Source organism: Hemitrygon akajei, chromosome 24 (genome assembly GCF_048418815.1).
Source record: "Hemitrygon akajei chromosome 24, sHemAka1.3, whole genome shotgun sequence".
Taxonomy (NCBI): domain Eukaryota; kingdom Metazoa; phylum Chordata; class Chondrichthyes; order Myliobatiformes; family Dasyatidae; genus Hemitrygon; species Hemitrygon akajei.
Window position 1 is genome coordinate 43,673,680 of NC_133147.1, and position 22,439 is coordinate 43,696,118.

General features: G+C 52.5%; 1 protein-coding gene across 1 annotated transcript in view; it reads right to left on the minus strand.

Annotated features, from left to right (window-relative positions):
* The window catches only part of prpf31 (PRP31 pre-mRNA processing factor 31 homolog (yeast)), a 31,474-nt gene extending 10,437 nt beyond the window's left edge, over positions 1–21,037 (minus strand). The window contains exons 1-9 of the mRNA XM_073028705.1: positions 20,879–21,037; positions 19,904–20,087; positions 9,557–9,614; positions 7,725–7,808; positions 6,789–6,886; positions 4,956–5,062; positions 4,065–4,234; positions 2,481–2,638; positions 1,003–1,092 (exon numbers count right to left, since the gene is read on the minus strand). Of these exons, the coding sequence (XP_072884806.1) occupies positions 1,003–1,092; positions 2,481–2,638; positions 4,065–4,234; positions 4,956–5,062; positions 6,789–6,886; positions 7,725–7,808; positions 9,557–9,614; positions 19,904–20,080 (942 nt within the window). The 5' untranslated portion in view covers positions 20,081–20,087; positions 20,879–21,037. The remainder of the gene's footprint in view (positions 1–1,002; positions 1,093–2,480; positions 2,639–4,064; positions 4,235–4,955; positions 5,063–6,788; positions 6,887–7,724; positions 7,809–9,556; positions 9,615–19,903; positions 20,088–20,878) is intronic.
* Between the last annotated feature and the right edge of the window lie 1,402 nt (positions 21,038–22,439).

Below are 22,439 nucleotides of genomic sequence, written 5' to 3' on the forward strand. Positions count from 1 at the left end.
GAAACATCCCGGACCCTGGCACCTGGGAGGAAAGCTACCATCCGAGTTTCTTTCCTGCATCCACAGAATTGCCTGTCTGAACCCCTGACTATAGAGTCCCCTATCACTACTGCCTTCCTCTTCCTTTCCCTACCCTTTTGTGCCACAGGGCCAGACTCTGTGTCAGAGGCACGGCCACTGTCGCTTCCCCTAGGTAGGCTGTTACCCCCCCCCCCCCCCCCAACAGTACTCAAACAGGAGTACTTATTGTCAAGGGGCACAGCCATAGGGGTACTCTCTAGTACCGGACTCTTCCCCTTCCCTCTCCTGACCGTGACCCATTTCTCTGTCCCCAGTGTGACCAACTGTCTGTAACTCCTCTCTATCACCTCCTCACTCTCCCTGACCAGACGAAGGTCATCGAGCTGCAGCTCCAGTTCCCTAACACGGTCCCTTAGGAGTTACATCTCGATGCACCGGGTGCAGATGTGGCCGTCCGGGACACCGGGAGACTCCAGGACCTCCCACATCTGACACCGACCACAGAAAACCGGCCTCACACACATACTACCTCCTTTAGCAGTCAACAACTGCCTCACCTCGTCCCGTTACCGCCGAAGCCCGTGGAGCCAAAGCCCTTTCACTCTGCTGCCTCTCACTCCGCTGCTGCTCCCAACGCTGCCCGCAGCTGGCCTCTCTCTTCCCCCGAGAACTCGAATCAAAAACTTCTGCAGATTCCTTGCCCTTTTTAAACTGTTTGCACTCAACTGGCTGACATCACGCGTCTGCGCAGTCTGGCCTCTCTCTTCCCCCGAGAACTCAAAATGTCTTCCCGCTGGAAATCCTGCTTAATTACCAGTTTCATAACGTCCTGTTCCTGTACAGTATTCCTGTTCGAAAGCAGGTGTCATGCAAAGAGGATGGAGGGAGAGTGGGTGGGAGACTTGGAGGAGGAATGGAGATAGACAGATTCAGGGAGGGAGGGGAAGAGAGATTAGATAGGGATTTGCTCCTACTCCTCACCTTCGCCTCAGAGCTCTCATGGAAACTGTCCACCCGTGCAGCCAGGGTACACTTTCCTGCGACCAGTCGGGCAGCCTTCCTCCGCAGGTCCTGTGGAGATTCACTGTCACAGAGAGGAGCGAAGGAGCACCTCCGGGGAAGGAGGTGTGAGGGAATGCACCGGAAGGAGGGGCTACTCCAGCAGCCGATTGCTCACCTTGGGTAGGGATTGGATGATGTTGTGGTAGATGTGTCCGGTGTGGGGTAGGACGAAGTGAGGGAGCACCCCAGCAGACAGTCACTCACCTGGGGTAGGGATTGGATGATGTTGTGGTAGATGTGTCCAGCGTGGGGTAGGATGGAGCAAGGAAGCACCCCAGCAGACAGTCACTCACCTGGGGTAGGGATTGGACGATGTCACTATGGTAGATGTGTCCGGTGTGGGGTAGGACGGAGTGAGGAAGCACCCCAGCAGACAGTCACTCACCTGGGGAAGGGATTAGACGATGTCACTATGGTAGATGTGTCCAGCGTGGGGTAGGACGGAGTGAGGGAGCACCCCAGCAGACAGTCACTCACCTGGGGTAGGGATTGGACGATGTCATTATGGCAGATGTGTCCGGTGTGGGGTAGGACAGAGTGAGGGAGCACCCCAGCAGACAGTCACTCACCTGGGGTAGGGATTGGACGATGTCACTATGGGAGATGTGTCCGGTGTGGGGTAGGACGGAGTGAGGAAGCACCCCAGCAGACAGTCACTCACCTGGGGTAGGGATTGGACGATGTCACTATGGTAGATGTGTCCGGTGTGGGGTAGGACGGAGTGAGGAAGCACCCCAGCAGACAATCACTCACTTGGGGTAGGGATTGGACGATGTCACTATGGTAGATGTGTCCGGTGTGGGGCAGGTGGGAACGAGAAAGCACCCCAGCAGACAGTCACTCACCTGGCGTAGGGATTGGACAATGTCACTATGGTAGATGTGTCTGGTGTGGGGTAGGACGGAGTGAGGGAGCACCCCAGCAGACAGTCACACACATGGGGTAGGGATTGGACGATGTCACTATGGTAGATGTGTCCGGTGTGGGGCAGGTGGGAACGAGGAAGCACCCCAGCAGACAGTCCCTCACCTGGGGTAGGGATTGGACGATGTCACTATGGTAGATGTGTCCGGTGTGGGGTAGGACGGAGTGAGGGAGCACCCCAGCAGACAGTCACTCACCTGAGGTAGGGATTGGACGATGTCACTATGGTAGATGTGTCCGGTGTGGGGTAGGACGGAGTGAGGGAGCACCCCAGCAGACAGTCACTCACCTGGGGTAGGGATTGGACGATGTCACTATGGTAGATGTGTCCGGTGTGGGGTAGGACGGAGTGAGGGAGCACCCCAGCAGACAGTCACTCACCTGGGGTAGGGATTGGATGATGTCACTATGGTAGATGTGTCCGGTGTGGGGTAGGACGGAGTGAGGGAGCACCCCAGCAGACAGTCACTCACCTGAGGTAGGGATTGGACGATGTCACTATGGTAGATGTGTCCGGTGTGGGGCAGGACGGAGGTGCTGGAGAAACCAGAAAGACTCCGACGCTGGGAGCCCAGTAACATGATGTTACAGGCTGGCATCTTGGACAGGTTAGTGAGGCCACCTGCCATCCCTGGGGTGAAATGAGGGGAGAGGTCAGTGAGGGAGGGTACCTAGCTAGTCACTGTACTTCTTCCATGACCCTCTCACTCCCTCCCCATCCCCTCTCACAGTCTGGGAACTTTAACTCTTGCTCCCTCTACCAATTTGGGATTCTTTTCTCCTCCTCCCTCTCTTCATTACTTTCAAGGATTCCTCATCTCACATTCCCAATAATTATTGCTTATTTTTTTTTTTTTCTTTTTTTGTATTTTCACAAGTTGTGGTCTTTTGCACACTGGTTGTTTGTCCATCCTGTTGAGTGTGGTCTTTCACTGATTCTACTCTGTATTTACTCTGAACATGCAGAAGGAAGTGAATCTGAGGCTTGTATGTGGCGCCATACCGTGGTTTCTGCTTAACTGGGACACATTGAGACCAGTACATTTTGGCCCAACATTTCATGGATATAGTTATTAAAAGACAAACTACCAGTTAACTGAGTAACAAATGAAATACAGGCAGCACGGTGGTATAGTGGTTAGCACAGCACTTTACTGTGCCAGTGCCAGACCTATTCCCACTGCTGACTTTAAGGAGTTTGCATGTCCTCCTGTGACCAGGTTGGTTTCCAAAGACTGGTTAACTGGTCAATGTAAACTGTCCAGTGATGAGGGTAATATTAAATTGGGGGATAGCTGAGTGACACAGCTTGAAGGGCAAGAAGGGTTTGCTCCACGCTGAATCTCAATAAATAAAGCAAATTTGAACACTACCAATACTACTTCAATAGTATAAAAGTGTGTATTAGTTCTTAACAGTTATCAACAGAGGAATTCATCCAGTGTGCTTTGCCGTGCTTTTGATTTACTGTAAATGAACAAGTTCTGCACAGAGACCTAGAGCAGATAATGGTCTGCCTTCATACAATGATATTGATGATTGCATCCTCCAAATCTTCATCTTCATTGTAACATTCAATATGATTGTTGATACCTTCAAATTCTTTGTAGTTCCTTAATTGCTGAAGTAGTGAAATTGTTTCATTTTCTCCTCCAGCTGTCTCAGGCAATTCGAAGCCTTAATCCTTGAAACCGCAGTGAGCAAAACATTTCTGAATTGTCTTGCAGCTTATTTTTCATGAACTAACACTGCTTTTTGAACAAAAACACATGCAACGTATGCTATTTCAAAACTATTCACTCTAAACACCATAACTGGCTATGCAAGCGTTACGTGACTGATGCTAGTTGGAAACTTCAGTAAGTCTCCGGTCCCAATTAAGCGGCAGTGCCCCAAATATTCTGAGGGACACCTGGCTATTTCCTCAATTAGTTTTTGTTCTTGAAGAGCTACCCCAAATGATTGGCTGCCCCAAATTAACCGATGCCCAATTAACCCAATTTATGACTACTAATAAATTTACTTTGAACTTTTAACACTTTCCCTCGCCCACTCACCCATTATCCTGGCAGCGGTGGAGGCCCCCACGATGACAGAGAGGTTGGGGGCGATGAGGGACATGCGAGACTCCACGTACTCGTAGATCTGGTGTTTGTACTGGTTCAACTCCAGACCCATGCGGCAGGCCTCCAGCACAGTGGAGAGTTCTCCGTCTGTCAACAGCTGTCTGCAGGGGAGAGGGGGAGGGTGACTCACTGTCTGTGGGGGAGAGGTGGGAGGGAGAGGGGGCTCAGCGTACGTGGAGGAGGAGGGTGATGCGCCGTCTGTGGGAGAAAGGGGGGAGGGGGACACACCATACATAGTGGGGGGTCACATCATACATGGGAGGGAGAGGGGGACACACCATACACGGGGGGGAGGGGTCACACTGTACATGAGGGGAGATTACACACCGTTCATCAACAGCTGTCTGAAGGGGAGGGGGAATAACATCATGCTGTGGGTGAGACTAACACACATCTGGGACAGCAAGCTTCCCCCTTTCCCTCCCTGCCAACACCGAGACTTCCCCATCCATCCACAGACTCACAGCATCCAGGGCCCCCACATCCCCAGCATCGTGGAGAGCTGCCTGTCAGCTGCTGTGTGTAAGGAAGAGGCCGAGACTCACATGTCGGCTGGAACCCCCAACCTCCCTGCACTGCAACACCCATGGGAGCTCCCTATCCAGCAGTAGCTGTCTGGGAAGGAAAGTGGGGATTTTAGTCACACAGGACACACCCTCCCAATGCCTCCAACACAGCCCTCCCTCCCTCTTCACTCTCCACCCCCTACCATCCGCTCTTTATACCCCCTCACCTAAATCTCCACACCCCTCCCCATCCAAACTCTCTGCCACCTTGCCCATCTCCTCCCTCCATGTCACTCTCTTTGCCCCTCCCTCTTACCCCTGCGTGGTGGAGGCTGTCACACTGACCACCATGATGGTGGCGTTGGTCAGGATCTGCTGCAAGTTCTCGTTGTTCTTGCACCGGTCCAGATTATTCCCCAATTCCTAGAAGGAGAGGAAGGATCACACAACAGGAGGTAGGATGTGAGCAGGATGCAGGACAGCCTGTACAGACGGACTGGTCACCAATGGGGCATTGACTTGTCCCTGTACAACACAACCAATGCTCAGCTCACCCAATAAAGAGCCAAATTCCATCCAGAATCCTAGCAACAACCATAGAACATTACAGCACAGAAACAGGCTGTGCCGAACCATTTTTCTGCCTAGTCCCACTGACCTGCACCTGGACCATATCCCTCCAAACCCCTCTCATCCATGTACCTGTCCAAGTTTTTCTTAAATGTTAAAAGTGAGCCCGCATTTATCAGTTCATCTGGCAGCTCATTCCACACTCCCACCACTCTGTGTAAAGAAGCCCCCCCCAATGTTCCCTTTAAACTTTTCCCCCTTCACCCTTAACCCATGTCCTCCGTTTTTTTTCTCCCCTAGCCTCAGTGGAAAAAGCCTGCTTGCATTCACTCTATCTATGCCCATCATAATTTTATATACCTCTATCAAATCTCCCCTCATTCTTCTACGCTCCAGGGAATAAAGTCCTAACCTATTCAACCTTTCTCTGTAATTCAGTTTCTCAAGTCCCAGTAACATCCTTGTGAACCTTCTCTGCACCCTTTCAACCTTATTAAAATCCTTCCTGTAATTAGGTGACCAAAACTGCGCACAATACTCCAAATTTGGTCTCACCAATGTCTTATATAACCTCACCGTAACATTCCAACTCTTACACTCAATACTTTGATTTATAAAGGCCAATGTACGAGATGCTCTCTTTACAACCCTATCTACCTGTGACGCCACTTTTAGGGAATTATGTATCTGTATTCCCAGATCCCTCTGTTCTACTGCACTCCTCAGTGTCCTAACATTTACCTTGTATGTTCTACCTTGGTTTGTCCTTCCAAAGTGCAATCCCTCACACTTGTTCCAAAGTGCAATCCCTCACACTTGTTCCAGAGTGCAATCCCTCACACTTGTTCCAGAGTGCAATCCCTCACACTTGTTCCAAAGTGCAATCCCTCACACTTGTTCCAAAGTGCAATCCCTCACAGTGGATCTGTCCAGGATCTCAGCAATATCCATCCAGGATACTAGCAACACACCAATAATCTGCTATCCTGATCTGCCTATAATCACTCACTCATTGGGACTCAGTCTCCCTCTGTTCCCCACAGATCATGTGTCTGTCTAACGACCTTTTCAACACCTTTATTAGGTCTCCCATCAGCCCCCGTTCCTCCGAGAAAACAACCTAAGTTCGTCCAACCTCTCCTTGTAGTTCACGCTCTCTAATCCAGGCAGCATCCTGGTGAATCTCTTCTGCACCCTTTCCAAAGCCCCCCCACCTTTCCTGTAACAGGGCAACCAGAACTGCACACAATACTCCGAGAGCAGACAGACCAGAGTACATGGTTTCCTGACTGGTCCTCAACACCCGACCGATGAAGGCAAATGTCTCGTACACCTTCTTTACTGCCCTGTCTACTTATGCAGCCTCCTTCATGGAACTGTATACAACTGAAATGAAATTCCCATTGAAACTGGGAAGGATGGAAGGATGGACAAGGGGTTCTGCTAAACTCATGGGTGTTTTGGAGGACGAGAGGTGTCTCATCGAACCTGTGGACATTCAGAGGGCAGCAGACAGGGTGAAAGGTTAAAGGTTTACAGAATTAAGAGCCCGCGCATTGGCGAGACTCTGCAGTCATACCTTGACTGTCCGGATGTAGTCCAGTGCACTGGGAACAAGGGACTCCAGCTCAGGGAAGCGTTTGGAATATTTATCCCGGACAAACTTGTGGATTATATCTAAGTGAGAAAACAAGTTATTGGTTACTACACTGGAAACTACAGAATCTCTATTTCCCCCTCTGTCAGACCCACAGTGGGAACACTGTGAACAGTTCTCGTCTCTGTATCCCTGGGTCAGACCCACACCTGGAGTACTGTGTACAGTTCCCATCTCCATATCCCCCTGGGTCAGACCCACACCGGGAACACCGTGTACAGTTCCCGTCTCCATATCCCCCTGGGTCAGACCCACACCGGGAACACCGTGTAAGGTTCGCGTCTCTGTACCCCTGGGTCAGACCTACACCGGAACACCATGCACAGTTCCCATTTCCATATCCTCCGGGTCAGACGCACACTGGGAAAACAGTACACATCAGACTCAAACTGGGAATACCGTGCCCATCACCATACCCCACTGGGTAAGACCCACACCGAGAGTACCATGCACAGATCCGAGCTCTGTATCCCCTGGGTCAGACCCACACTGGGAACACCATGCACAGTTCCTATTTTCATATCCCCCAGGTCAGACCCACACTGGGAAAACAGTACACAGTTCCTATCTCCATATCCCCTGCGTCAAACTCAAACTGGGAACACCGTGCCCATCTCCATACTCCTGGGTAAGACCTACACTGGGACCAACAGTATGGTTCCTGTCTCCTTATCCCCCGGGTCAGGCTCACATCAGAAGCACCGTGCATAGTTCCTGTCTCCCTAGATCAGATCCACACTGGGACCAAGTGCACAGTTCCCATCTTTGTATCCTCTGGTCACTCACACCGGAATAACTGTGCATAGTTTCTGACTCTGTACAACAATATAGCAAAGGGCTGCAGAAGAGATGTCGTACTTATCTCATTATCGATCTCCACGGTCAGATTATTAGCATCCACAATTAGCTTATACTCTGGATCTGATTCCACGGGGCCTGTCACTGATTGGGGTGAAGAGAGATCAAAATTAAAACTGTAACATACATCTCCCCAGTGTGACACTCCCTCAGTAGCGGGGAGTGTGTGTCTGTGGTTTAACACTCCATTCCCCGAATACATACATCTCCCCAGACAGTGTGACACTCCCTCAGTACCGGGGAGTGTGTGTCGGTGGTTTAGTACTCCATTCCCCGAGTATATACATCTCCCCAGACAGTGTGACACTCCCTCAGTATCGGGGAGTGTGTGTCGGTGGTTTAGTACTCCATTCCCCGAGTATATACATCTCCCCAGACAGTGTGACACTCCCTCAGTACCGGAGAGTGAGTGTCTGTGGTTTAACACTCCATTCCCCGAGTATATACATCTCCCCAGACAGTGTGACACTCCCTCAGTATCGGGGAGTGTGTGTCGGTGGTTTAGTACTCCATTCCCCGAGTATATACATCTCCCCAGACAGTGTGACACTCCCTCAGTACCGGGGAGTGTATGTCAGTGGCTTAATACACCATTCCTCCATTCCCGTTACGAATGATGAGCAATTCTGATGGGCAGAAGGGTACAGAATCACCAAAGCCCCCCCCCCCACCCTTTTGGAGAATCGCAAATCGCTACTATTCCGATGCTGTTATCAAGGGAGATGAGAGAGACACAGGATAACAGCAAAGGCAGTTATTATTGACAACGCTCATGAAAAAATAATGAGAGAGAGGCCCACAGGTTGGAATGTCTCCTATTGACAAAAAGAGAGATTACTGCTATTGTCTCGTGGAGAAGGATTGTTTATTGAGTACTGTTCTATTCATTGAAACCCCTCAGGGGGCAGCCAGAGAGGGCTGGTTGATGTGTTGCATCATCCCAACCTGATTGACACCTGAGACCCCGTGAGTGGGGATAAAAGTAGGGTCTGGGGAACACCCCTCAGACGCACCAGGAGAGACGCTACGAGACCGGTGGGGGCTTGTGTGCGTGTCCACCCTTGCCTGGGTGACGAGTCCTCCACGGAACGGTCTAGCTAAAGGACGGAGGGGTCATACGTGAATGGCCACAACAACAACGCATCGACGGATCAAGATCGAAAAGGAAAGTCGGCAAGTCAATAGCTGTTACTCTCTCTCTCTCTCTCTCCAACAATTGCAACACCGTGAACAACAACTACTGCAGCCTGCATGAACTGAACTGAACTTTATATTTCCATCGGACAATTCATTATCCCCTAGACAACGATAGAGCTTATTTCTTATTGATTATTATTATACCCGCACTTTTAGGTTTAGTATTGATGACGTATATTATCTGTATATTTGTATTGATATTATTTTTGTGTATTTTTACTAATAAATACTGTTAAAAATAGTATCATCAGACTTCAACAGATACTCCTATCTTTGCTGGTAAGATACCCACTTACGGGGTTCATAACACCCCAAATACATACATCCCCCTAGACAGTGTAACACTCCCTCAGTACCGGGGAGTGTGTGTCTGTGGTTTAACACTCCATTCCCCGAATACATACACCTCCCTAGACAGTGTGACACTCCCTCAGTACCAGGGAGTGTGTTTACATTTAACACTCCACTCCCCAAGTTTATACATCTCCTGGGTGTCACATGGGACGGGGTCCCGGTGGGATCGAAGAGAGCACGGGACAGGGTCTGGTGGGAATTCTTTGCACCAACTATCGCAGAGCTTAGTCACATCACGTCCCACCCTCTTCTGTTCCTCCCAAGCTTGAATGCATACCCACCTTCCGTTTTACGCTGCTTGCCAATGTATTCGCCCACTTTGGAAATGATGTCTGCAAACTGCAAAGTGGAAAGTAAATTATCAGCATCCGGAAGACATCCACGTGGTGATGGGGAGAATGTGTAAACTCCTTACGGACAGTGGCGCAAAATCGCTGGCATATCTTGTGAAATTGGTTGTTAAGTGGCAGCAGGACAGGGCAGAAAATCATTTTTTTTAAATCATAAAAAATCTTATCAGCTACATTAAGAAGGGTATGTGAAAAAATTAAATAGTGTAAAATGAGAGCAAAACAAGAGGCAATCTTGGGTTCATTGTCTGATGGCAGAGGGAAAGAGGTTGTTCTGAATCATTAAGATTGTCTTCAGGTTCCTGTACCTGCTCCTTGATGAGAAGAGGGTGATGAAGGTCCTTAATGATGGATGACACCTTTTGAAGATGAGAAGAGGTAAGAGGCCACAGCACAGAATAGAATGGTAGGATGAGTTTGTTTACCAGAATATGAAATCAATATTCATGTCATCAAGTTTGAGGCTATCTAGATGGAATATAAAGTGTTACTCCTTTGCCCTGAAGATGACCTCATCGTGCCATTGACCGACATGTCGGAACAGGAATAGGAATGAAATTTAAAATGTTTGGTCATCGAGAAGTCCCGCCCACGGTGGATGGTGGTGAATGGGCGAGAGTTACACTTGGGGTGCTTGACAAGTTCTGGGAGGGATGAATGGACAAGGGAATGGCGGAGGGAACAATCCCTGCAGAGGGACAAGAAAATCGCGGAGGGAACAATCCCTGCAGAGGGACAAGGGAATCGCTGAGGGAACAATCCCTGCAGAGGGACAAGGGAATCGCTGAGGGAACAATCCCTGCAGAGGGACAAGGGAATGGCGGAGGGAACAATCCCTGCAGAGGGACAAGGGAATGGCGGAGGGAACAATCCCTGCAGAGGGACAAGGGAATGGCGGAGGGAACAATCCCTGCAGAGGGACAAGGGAATGGCGGAGGGAACAATCCCTGCAGAGAGACTAGGGAATCGCGGAGGGAACAATCCCTGCAGAGAGACAAGGGAATCGCGGAGGGAACAATCCCTGCAGAGGGACAAGGGAATGGCGGAGGGAACAATCCCTGCAGAGGGACAAGGGAATCGCGGAGGGAACAATCCCTGCAGAGGGACAAGGGAATGGCGGAGGGAACAATCCCTGCAGAGGGGACAAGAGAATGGCGGAGGGAACAATCCCTGCAGAGGGGACAAGGGAATGGCGGAGGGAACAATCCCTGCAGATAGTGTGGGGGGGGGGGAAGGGGAAGGTCAAGACATCTGTCGGTGATAATAAAGATGATTCAGAGATTGTTAGTTTCAGAGAAAGTGCAGTGGAGCAAGGGCCATGACGAGGGAGATTGGGAGATTGTTTAGTGTACGTTGATTCACAGGGCCTTTAGCCCACATTGTCTGTACCAAACACAATACTGAATTTTGATCAATCTCTACTGCCAGCAAATGATCCATAGCTCTGCCCACCGTACACACTGCAGTGGGCAGACATCACAAGAGCCTTAAAGCACACACACCTGGCCAGAAATTTGGCATGGAGAGAGCAGGGCTGTGAGAAGAGGGGAATGGGGAGAATGAGGGAGGGAGGAAGGGGGAGAGGGAATAGAGGGGTTATAGGGAGAAGGCAAGAGAATGGTATTGAGAGGGAAAGGAAATCAGCTATGTCAAATTACAGAGAAGATATAGGAGCAGATTTAGGCCATCTGGCCCATCGAGTCTACTCTGCCAATTTACTATGGCTGATCCAGTTCCCTCTCAGTCTGGATCTCCTGCCTTCTTCCAGTATCCCTTTGTTCCTGACTAATCTGTCAACTTCTGCCTTAGCCAATGACTTAGCCTTTGCAGTCACCTATGGCACACAATTCCACAGATTCACCACTCTCTGGCTGAAGAAATTCCTCCCATCTAAAAGGACAGCTCTCTAATCTGGGGCTGTGTCCTCTAGTCTTAAGACTCCCCCACTGCTCTCCACATCCACTCGAGGCCTTTCAACATTTGACAGGTTTCAATGAGATCACCCTTGATTCTTCTAAACTCCAGTGAGTACAGACCTAGAGCTATCAAATGCTCCTCATATGATAAGCCTTTCAATCCTGGAATTATTTTTGTGACCCTCCTTTGAACCCTCTCCAGTGTCAGCACATCCTTTCTTAGATTAGAGGTCCAAAACTGCTCACAATACTCCAAGTGAGGCCTCACCAGTGCTTTAAAGCCTCAACATTACATCCTTGCTTTTATATTCTAGTCCTCTCAAAATGAATGCTAACATTGTATTTGCCTTCCTCAACATGCAAATTAATATTTAGGGAATCCTGTACTCCCAAGTCCCTTTGCACCTCAGATATTTTAATTTTCTCTTCACTTAGAAAATCAGAGTTTTTTTATTTCTGAACCATACACTTCCCAACACTGTATTCCATCTTATGTTTCTTTGCACGGTCTCCTACTATGTCTCAGTGCTTCTGCAGCCTCTCTTCTTCCTCAATACTACTTGCCCCTCCAGTTATCTTCATATCGTCCACAAACTTGGCCACAAAGCCACCAATTCTTCATCCAAATCATTGATACATAATGTAAAAAGAAACAGTCCCAGTACAGACCCCTGTGCAATACCACTAGTCACCAGCAGCCAGCCAGAAATGTCTCCCTTTATTCCTAGTCTCCTGCCCATCAGCCACTGCTTCATCCATGCTAGAATCTTTTGTGTAGCTTGTTAAGAAGCCTCATGTGTGGAACTTTGTCAAAGGCCTTCTGAAAATCCAAGTACACAACATCAACCAATTCTCCTTTGTCTCTCCTGCTTATTATTTCTTCAAAAAATTCCAACAGATTTGTTAGGTAAGATTTTTTTCTTTAAGGAAACCATTCTATTTTACCATGTACCCCCAGTTACCCTGAAACCTCATCCTTCTCATTTGACTCCAATGTTTTCCCAACCAGAGGTCAGACTAGCTGTCTTACCAAGACTTGATGGACTGAATGGCCTAACTCTGCTCCTATGTCTTAAGGATGGGTGGCAGACTGCAGATACATTTCTACTGAGGCAGATGCAAGTTGCTCTTTCCCTCTGCTAGCCTGCACGTCACCCTTGGGCAAGATGTACGTAGCACCTGCTTAGCCACACCGATCAGGATCACGTGAAGCCATGGTGGATGGCTTTTGTATGAGCAGCCGGTGCATATCACAAGTTCTGGTTATGCGACCCCTGACGCCAGGCAGACAATCTCTGAAGAGTATTTACAATAGCTGGGGTCACCAACTGGTAAATACACGGCCCAGAAGGCTACTTCTGTAGAAAATTTTGCCAAGAATAGTCATGGTAATGGAAAGGGCATGATCAGAAAGATTATTCGACATGGCCATAATGAACAAATGATAGACATCCACAGTGTTGGAAATTTTATATCGTCTCATTCAGGCCTGAAGATTTAAACGCTGTGGAGGACTTATTACAGGGGGGGGGGGGGGGGGTGGTCACTGTGCTTGGCAGATGACACTCATGGCTGTGAAACAATTTCAGGTTCTGGAACCTTCTCTGTGGAGGTTGTAGGAGTTGACTCTGGGACTACAGGAAGTTGTTCTGACAGCTCTGGTCACCTTTCTTCTCCAACAATCGACTCTGCACTCCTCAGCTAATCAATGTGTCATCTCCAGATGACATCAGGTGCAAACACCATAACAGCATGTGACATAATGAACAAGCGATGTCTTATGGAAAGGGAACAACACCCACAAATGCTGGTGGAGCTCAGCAGGCCAGGCAGCATCAATGCAAGAGTGAACAGTCGACATTTTTCCAGCTGGGAATCTTCATCAAGACTGGCCCAAAATGTCGACTGTACTCTTTTCCACAGATGTTACCTGACCTGCTGAGTTCCTCCAGCATCTTGTGTGTGTTGCTCTGGATTTCCAGCACCTGCAGAATCTCTCATATTATGGAATAGGGGGGAGGGAGGCTTTGGGAAGAGCTAACAGAAGTTTATACCATTACGAGAGGCAGACAGTAACTGTTGGCCCAAGGTGAGAATATCCAACACAAGAGGGCCTGCATTTAAGGTGAGGGGGAGTATTCAAAGGAGAAGTGAAACGGAAGTTTTTAAAATTACAAACAGAGGTGGGTGCCTGGACAGCGGTGGTGCTGGAGGTGTTAGTGAGATAGGGGCCGGAAGGTGCTACCAGTGGTGGTGATGGAGGTGTTAGTGAGATAGGGGCCGCTAAAGAGGAATTGTGAGATAATGTTCAGAAATCTGATAGTGGGGAGGAAGAAGCTGTTTGTAAATCACTGAGTATGTGAAACAAGGAGAGCGCAAGCCCCGGATCGTATGGAATGTCTGGGAAGAAAAAGAATTTCAGGATGTACCAGTGGTGGTGATGGAGGTGTTAGTGAGATAGGGGCCGGAAGGTGCTGCCAGTGGTGGTGATGGAGGTGTTAGTGAGATAGAGGCTGGAAGGCGCTGCCAGTGGTTATGATGGAGGTGTTAGTGAGATAGGGGCTGGAAGGTGCTGCCAGTGGTGGTGCTGGAGGTGTTAGTGAGATAGGGGCTGGAATGTGCTGCCAGCGGTGGTGATGGAGGTGTTAGTGAGATAAGGGCTGGAAAGTGCTGCCAGTGATGGTGATGGAGGTGTTAGTGAGATAGGGGCTGGAAGGTGCTGCCAGTGGTGGTGCTGGAGGTGTTAGTGAGATAGGGGCTGGAATGTGCTGCCAGCGGTGGTGATGGAGGTGTTTGTGAGATAGGGGCTGGAAGGTGCTGCCAGTGGTGGTGATGGAGGTGTTAGTGAGATAGGGGCTGGAATGTGCTGCCAGTGGTGGTGATGGAGGTGAAAGTGAGATAGGGGCTGGAAGGTGCTGCCAGCGGTGGTGATGGAGGTGTTAGTGAGATAGGGGCTGGAATGTGCTGCCAGTGGTGGTGATGGAGATGTTAGTGAGATAAGGGCTGGAAAGTGCTGCCAGTGATGGTGATGGAGGTGTTTGTGAGATAGGGGCTGGAAGGTGCTGCCAGTGGTGGTGATGGAGGTGTTAGTGAGATAGGGGCTGGAATGTGCTGCCAGTGGTGGTGATGGAGGTGAAAGTGAGATAGGGGCTGGAAGGTGCTGCCAGCGGTGGTGATGGAGGTGTTAGTGAGATAGGGGCTGGAAAGTGCTGCCAGTGGTGGTGATGGAGGTGTTAGTGAGATAGGGGCTGGAAGGTGCTGCCAGTGGTGGTGATGGAGGTGTTAGTGAGATAGGGGCCGGAAGGTGCTACCAGTGGTGGTGATGGAGGTGTTAGTGAGATAGAGGCTGGAAGGTGCTGCCAGTGGTGGTGATGGAGGTGTTAGTGAGATAGGGGCTGGAATGTGCTGCCAGTGGTGGTGATGGAGGTGTTAGTGAGATAGGGGCTGGAAGGTGCTGCCAGTGGTGGTGATGGAGGTGTTAGTGAGATAGAGGCTGGAAGGTGCTGCCAGTGGTGGTGATGGAGGTGTTAGTGAGATAGAGGCTGGAAGGTGCTGCCAGTGGTGGTGATGGAGGTGTTAGTGAGATAGAGGCTGGAAGGTGCTGCCAGTGGTGGTGATGGAGGTGTTAGTGAGATAGAGGCTGGAAGGTGCTGCCAGTGGTGGTGATGGAGGTGTTAGTGAGATAGGGGCCGGAAGGTGCTGCCAGTGGTGGTGATGGAGGTGTTAGTGAGATAGGGGCCGGAAGGTGCTGCCAGTGGTGGTGATGGAGGTGTTAGTGAGATAAGGGCTGGAAGGTGCTGCCAGTGGTGGTGATGGAGGTGTTAGTGAGATAGGGGCCGGAAGGTGCTGCCAGTGGTGGTGATGGAGGTGTTAGTGAGATAAGGGCTGGAAGGTGCTGCCAGTGGTGGTGATGGAGGTGTTAGTGAGATAGGGGCCGGAAGGTGCTGCCAGTGGTGGAGATGGAGGTGTTAGTGAGATAGGGGCTGGAAGGTGCTGCCAGTGGTGGTGATGGAGGTGTTAGTGAGATAGAGGCCGGAATATGCTACCAGCGGTGGTGATGGAGGTGTTAGTGAGATAAGGGCTGGAAGGTGCTGCCAGTGGTGGTGATGGAGGTGTTAGTGAGATAGGGGCTGGAAGGTGCTGCCAGTGGTGGTGATGGAGGTGTTAGTGAGATAGAGGCCGGAATATGCTACCAGCGGTGGTGATGGAGGTGTTAGTGAGATAGGGGCCGGAAGGTGCTGCCAGTGGTGGTGATGGAGGTGTTAGTGAGATAAGGGCTGGAAGGTGCTGCCAGTGGTGGTGATGGAGGTGTTAGTGAGATAGAGGCTGGAAGGTGCTGCCAGTGGTGGTGATGGAGGTGTTAGTGAGATAGGGGCCGGAAGGTGCTGCCAGTGGTGGTGATGGAGGTGTTAGTGAGATAGGGGCCGGAAGGTGCTGCCAGTGGTGGTGATGGAGGTGTTAGTGAGATAAGGGCTGGAAGGTGCTGCCAGTGGTGGTGATGGAGGTGTTAGTGAGATAGGGGCCGGAAGGTGCTGCCAGTGGTGGTGATGGAGGTGTTAGTGAGATAAGGGCTGGAAGGTGCTGCCAGTGGTGGTGATGGAGGTGTTAGTGAGATAGGGGCCGGAAGGTGCTGCCAGTGGTGGAGATGGAGGTGTTAGTGAGATAGGGGCTGGAAGGTGCTGCCAGTGGTGGTGATGGAGGTGTTAGTGAGATAGAGGCCGGAATATGCTACCAGCGGTGGTGATGGAGGTGTTAGTGAGATAAGGGCTGGAAGGTGCTGCCAGTGGTGGTGATGGAGGTGTTAGTGAGATAGGGGCTGGAAGGTGCTGCCAGTGGTGGTGATGGAGGTGTTAGTGAGATAGAGGCCGGAATATGCTACCAGCGGTGGTGATGGAGGTGTTAGTGAGATAGAGGCTGGAAGGTGCTGCCAGTGGTGGTGATGGAGGTGTTAGTGAGATAGAGGCTGGAAGGTGCTGCCAGTGGTGGTGATGGAAGTGTTAGTGAGATAGGGGCTGGAAGGTGCTGCCAGTGGTGGTGATGGAGGTGTTTGTGAGATAGGGGCTGGAAGGTGCTGCCAGTGGTGGTGATGGAGGTGTTAGTGAGATAGGGGCTGGAATGTGCTGCCAGTGGTGGTGATGGAGGTGTTAGTGAGATAGGGGCTGGAAGGTGCTGCCAGTGGTGGTGATGGAGGTGTTAGTGAGATAGGGGCTGGAAGGTGCTGCCAGTGGTGGTGATGGAGGTGTTAGTGAGATAGGGGCTGGAAGGTGCTGCCAGTGGTGGTGATGGAGGTGCTAGTGAGATAGAGGCTGGAATGTGCTGCCAGTGGTGGTGATGGAGGTGTTAGTGAGATAGGTGCTGGAAGGTGCTGCCAGTGGTGGTGATGGAGGTGTTAGTGAGATAGGGGCTGGAAGGTGCTGCCAGTGGTGGTGATGGAGGTGCTAGTGAGATAGAGGCTGGAATGTGCTGCCAGTGGTGGTGATGGAGGTGTTAGTGAGATAGGTGCTGGAAGGTGCTGCCAGTGGTGGTGATGGAGGTGTTAGTGAGATAGGGGCTGGAATGTGCTGCCAGTGGTGGTGATGGAGGTGTTAGTGAGATAGGGGCCGGAAGGTGCTGCCAGTGGTGGTGATGGAGATGTTAGTGAGATAAGGGCTGGAAGGTGCTGCCAGTGGTGGTGATGGAGGTGTTAGTGAGATAGAGGCTGGAAGGTGCTGCCAGTGGTGGTGATGGAGGTGTTAGTGAGATAGGGGCTGGAAGGTGCTGCCAGTGGTGGTGATGGAGGTGTTAGTGAGATAGAGGCTGGAAGGTGCTGCCAGTGGTGGTGATGGAGGTGTTAGTGAGATAGGGGCTGGAAGGTGCTGCCAGTGGTGGTGATGGAGGTGTTAGTGAGATAGAGGCTGGAAGGTGCTGCCAGTGGTGGTGATGGAGGTGTTAGTGAGATAGGGGCTGGAAGGTGCTGCCAGTGGTGGTGATGGAGGTGTTAGTGAGATAAGGGCTGGAAGGTGCTGCCAGTGGTGGTGATGGAGGTGTTAGTGAGATAGAGGCTGGAAGGTGCTGCCAGTGGTGGTGATGGAGGTGTTAGTGAGATAGAGGCTGGAAGGTGCTGCCAGTGGTGGTGATGGAGGTGTTAGTGAGATAGAGGCTGGAAGGTGCTGCCAGTGGTGGTGATGGAGGTGTTAGTGAGATAGAGGCTGGAAGGTGCTGCCAGTGGTGGTGATGGAGGTGTTAGTGAGATAGAGGCTGGAAGGTGCTGCCAGTGGTGGTGATGGAGGTGTTAGTGAGATAGGGGCTGGAAGGTGCTGCCAGTGGTGGTGATGGAGGTGTTAGTGAGATAGGGGCCGGAAGGTGCTGCCAGTGGTGGTGATGGAGGTGTTAGTGAGATAAGGGTTGGAAGGTGCTGCCAGTGGTGGTGATGGAGGTGTTAGTGAGATTGGGGCAGGAAGGTGCTGCCAGTGGTGGAGATGGAGGTGTTAGTGAGATAGGGGCCGGAAGGTGCTGCCAGTGGTGGTGATGGAGGTGTTAGTGAGATAGGGGCTGGAAGGTGCTGCCAGTGGTGGTGATGGAGGTGTTAGTGAGATAGAGGCTGGAAGGTGCTGCCAGTGGTGGTGATGGAGGTGTTAGTGAGATAGGGGCTGGAAGGTGCTGCCAGTGGTGGTGATGGAGGTTTAGTGAGATAGGGGCCGGAAGGTGCTGCCAGTGGTGGTGATGGAGGTGTTAGTGAGATAGGGGCCGGAAGGTGCTGCCAGTGGTGGTGATGGAGGTGTTAGTGAGATAGGGGCCGGAAGGTGCTGCCAGAGGTGGTGATGGGGGTGTTAGTGAGATAGGGGCCGGAAGGTGCTGCCAGTGGTGGTGATGGAGGTGTTAGTGAGATAGGGGCTGGAAGGTGCTGCCAGTGGTGGTGATGGAGGTGTTAGTGAGATAGGGGCTGGAAGGTGCTGCCAGTGGTGGTGATGGAGGTGTTAGTGAGATAGGGGCTGGAAGGTGCTGCCAGTGGTGGTGATGGAGGTGTTAGTGAGATAGGGGCTGGAACGTGCTGCCAGTGGTGGTGATGGAGGTGTTAGTGAGATAGGGGCTGGAAGGTGCTGCCAGTGGTGGTGATGGAGGTGTTAGTGAGATAGGGGCTGGAAGGTGCTGCCAGTGGTGGTGATGGAGGTGCTAGTGAGATAGAGGCTGGAATGTGCTGCCAGTGGTGGTGATGGAGGTGTTAGTGAGATAGGGGCTGGAAGGTGCTGCCAGTGGTGGTGATGGAGGTGTTAGTGAGATAGGGGCTGGAAGTTGCTGCCAGTGGTGGTGATGGAGGTGTTAGTGAGATAGGGGCTGGAAGGTGCTGCCAGTGGTGGTGATGGAGGTGTTAGTGAGATAGGGGCCGGAAGGTGCTGCCAGTGGTGGTGATGGAGGTGTTAGTGAGATAGGGGCCGGAAGGTGCTGCCAGTGGTGGTGATGGAGGTGTTAGTGAGATAGGGGCTGGAAGGTGCTGCCAGTGGTGGTGATGGAGGTGTTAGTGAGATAGGGGCTGGAAGGTGCTGCCAGTGGTGGTGATGGAGGTGTTAGTGAGATAGGGGCCGGAAGGTGCTGCCAGTGGTGGTGATGGAGGTGTTAGTGAGATAGGGGCCGGAAGGTGCTGCCAGTGGTGTTGATGGAGGTGTTAGTGAGATAAGGGTTGGAAGGTGCTGCCAGTGGTGGTGATGGAGGTGCTAGTGAGATAGAGGCTGGAATGTGCTGCCAGTGGTGGTGATGGAGGTGTTAGTGAAATAGGGGCTGGAAGGTGCTGCCAGTTGTGGTGATGGAGATGTTAGTGAGATGGGGGCTGGAATGTGCTGCCAGTGGTGGTGATGGAGGTGTTAGTGAGATAGGGGCTGGAAGGTGCTGCCAGTGGTGGTGATGGAGGTGTTAGTGAGATAGGGGCTGGAAGGTGCTGCCAGTGGTGGTGATGGAGGTGTTAGTGAGATAGGGGCTGGAAGGTGCTGCCAGTGGTGGTGATGGAGGTGTTAGTGAGATAGGGGCCGGAAGGTGCTGCCAGTGGTGGTGATGGAGGTGTTAGTGAGATAGGGGCCGGAAGGTGCTGCCAGTGGTGGTGATGGAGGTGTTAGTGAGATAAGGGTTGGAAGGTGCTGCCAGTGGTGGTGATGGAGGTGTTAGTGAGATTGGGGCAGGAAGGTGCTGCCAGTGGTGGAGATGGAGGTGTTAGTGAGATAGGGGCTGGAAGGTGCTGCCAGTGGTGGTGATGGAGGTGTTAGTGAGATAGAGGCTGGAAGGTGCTGCCAGTGGTGGAGATGGAGGTGTTAGTGAGACAGAGAAAGTTCAGTTTTATTCGGTGCAGTGTCAGTGCGCCAAAGGTCCTCTCGCAGACCGGGGTGCCACCCACCAGCTTGCTGTCCCGCAGTTTAGCAATGCTCTTGATGGAGTCAGCATCTGCCTCTGGCATCTCCTCCTCCAGCACTTCAACGGCCACGCCATCCTCCTCCTCGTCGACATATGTCTCCTCTGCATCCTCAGCCGCCGCTTCCTCCAAGTCTGCCAGCAGCTCGTCTGCCAGCGACATCACGCCTCTGTTGCCAGAAACAGGGATACGGAGAACATCCGGTCACTGTCAGAAAACTGAAAAGGGGTTTGGCGTTCCCGGCAGCCAGGCAAGAGTGGTAATCTACACACCAGATCCAACCCCTCCTCCGCCATGTATACAGCATTTTCCCCGTCCATCCTATGGGAGGAAGAGGGGGCCCAGGGGGGCCAACTAACTGAGGGGAAGAGGGGACAAGGGGCCAACCAACAGGGGGAAGGGGTTAACATGGCCAACCAATGAGGGGATTATTGGGGCCAACCAATGGGAGGGGAAGATGGGGTTAATGGGGCAAATCAATGGGAGGGGAAGAGGGGGTTAACGGGGCAAATCAATGGGAGGGTGGGCCCAGAGGGGCCAACCAACTGTGGAGGGGAGGAGGGGACAAGGGGCCAACCAATGGGGAAGACAGGGCTAACAGGGCAAACCAATGTGAGGAAGAGGGGACCCGGGAGAGGCAACCAACTGGGGGGGAAAGAGGGGGCAAGGGGCCAACCAATGGGGAAGACAGGGCTAACAGGGCAAACCAATGTGAGGAAGAGGGGACCCGGGAGAGGCAACCAACTGGGGGGGAAGAGGGGGCAAGGGGCCAATCAACGGGGTTAATGGGGCCTACCAATGGTGGGAGAGGGGGCTCTCGGGGACACCAATGAGGGACCAAGAGCAATGTGGGAAAAGGGGTAAGAAGATGGGCCAATGGTGCGAGAGAAGCCAGCCAACCAACCAATGGGGAGCACCGGGACCAGGCAACCGCCCCCGCCTCTCCTCACGCCCACTCACCAACGATCCGCACCGAGCCGTCTCTCCGGTCCCTCGCTGCGATTCCGCGCGCGCTAATGACGTCACCGTTCGTTCGCTCGCTCATCTAAGTGACGTACTTAGCGCAGACACTGCTCGCGCCGCTTCCCACCCGGACCTACAGCCATGTCTGTGTCATTGGACAAGACTCATGCCGCACTTAACCCATTCCAGCCTCTTATTGGTTCGCTCTGTATTACCCGCCTACTGCAATTGGAACAAAGTCAAAGTCAATTGGAAGTTCGACTGTCGATCAGACGTTGGGTGGCGGTAATATGGGCTGTCATCCAATGGCAGACATCGAGCTATCCAATGAGGAGGGAGAGGGAAAGAAGGGATAGGGACGGAGAGTGGGGGATGGGAGAGTAGGGGTGGGAGAGGGAGAATTGGATAGAGGGGAAGAGTGGGGGATGGAGGGGGAGGAGTGGGGGAGGAGTGGGGGATGGAGGGGGAGGGGGGAGGGGGAAGGGGAGAGGGGGAGAGGGGAGAGGAGAGTGGGGAAGGGAAGGGGTGGGGAGAGGGAGAGGGGGAAGGGGAGGAGGGGAGAGGGGGAAGGGGAGGAGGGGAGAGGGGAGGGAAGGGGGAGGGGAGAGAGGGAGAGGGGAAGGGGGAGAGGGGAAGGGGGGAGAGGGGAAGGGGGGAGAGGGGAGGGGAGATGGGGAGGGAAGGGAAGGGAGAGGGGAGGGGGAGGGAGAGAGGGTGGGAGGAGGGGAGGAGGATGGAGAGGGGGTGAGGGAAGAGGGGAGGAGAGAAAGGGAGGGAAGGGGAGAAAGGAGAGTGTGGGAGGGAGAAGGGGTGAGGAGGAAGGGAGAGAGGGGAGGAGGAAGGGGAGAGGGAGGGGAGGGGGAAGGGGGGGAGAGGGAAGGGAAGGGGAGGAGGGGAGGGGAGAGAGGGGGGAGGGAGATGGGGAGGGAAGGGAGAGGGGAGGGGAATGGAGAAGGAGAAGGGGAGGGAAGTGGAAGGGAAGAGAGGTGGGGAGGAGGGTGAGGAGGGGAGGGGGATGGAGAGGGGGTGAGGAGGGAAGGGAAAGGGAGGGGAGAGAAAGGGAGGGAAGGGGAGAAAGGGAGAGTGTGGGAGGGAGAAGGGGTGAGAGGGGGAAGAGGAAGGGGAGAGGGGGAGAGGGGAATGGAGAAGGAGAGGGGGTGGAGGGAGGAGGGGATGGAGAAGGGGTGAGGAGGGGAGGGGGATGGAGGGGGGTGAGAAGGGAAGGGGAATGGAGAAGGAGAGAGGGTGGGAGGAGGGGATGGAGAAGGGGTGAGGAGGGGAGGGGGATGCAGAGGGGGTGAGGATGGAAGAGGGGGATTGAGTTGGGGGAGGAGAGAAAGGGAGGGAAGGGGAGAGTGTGGGAGGGAGAAGGGTTGAGGAGGGGGGAGGGGATGGAGAAGGGGAGAGGGGGTGAAGAGAGGAGGGGAGGAGAACTGGTGAGGAGGGATGGTGATGGAGAAGGGGTGAGGAGGGGGTTGGGGATGGAAAAGGGGTGAGGAGGGGGTGGGGATGGAAAAGGGGTGAGGAGGGAGTGGGAGGGGTAGAAAGGGGAGGGAGA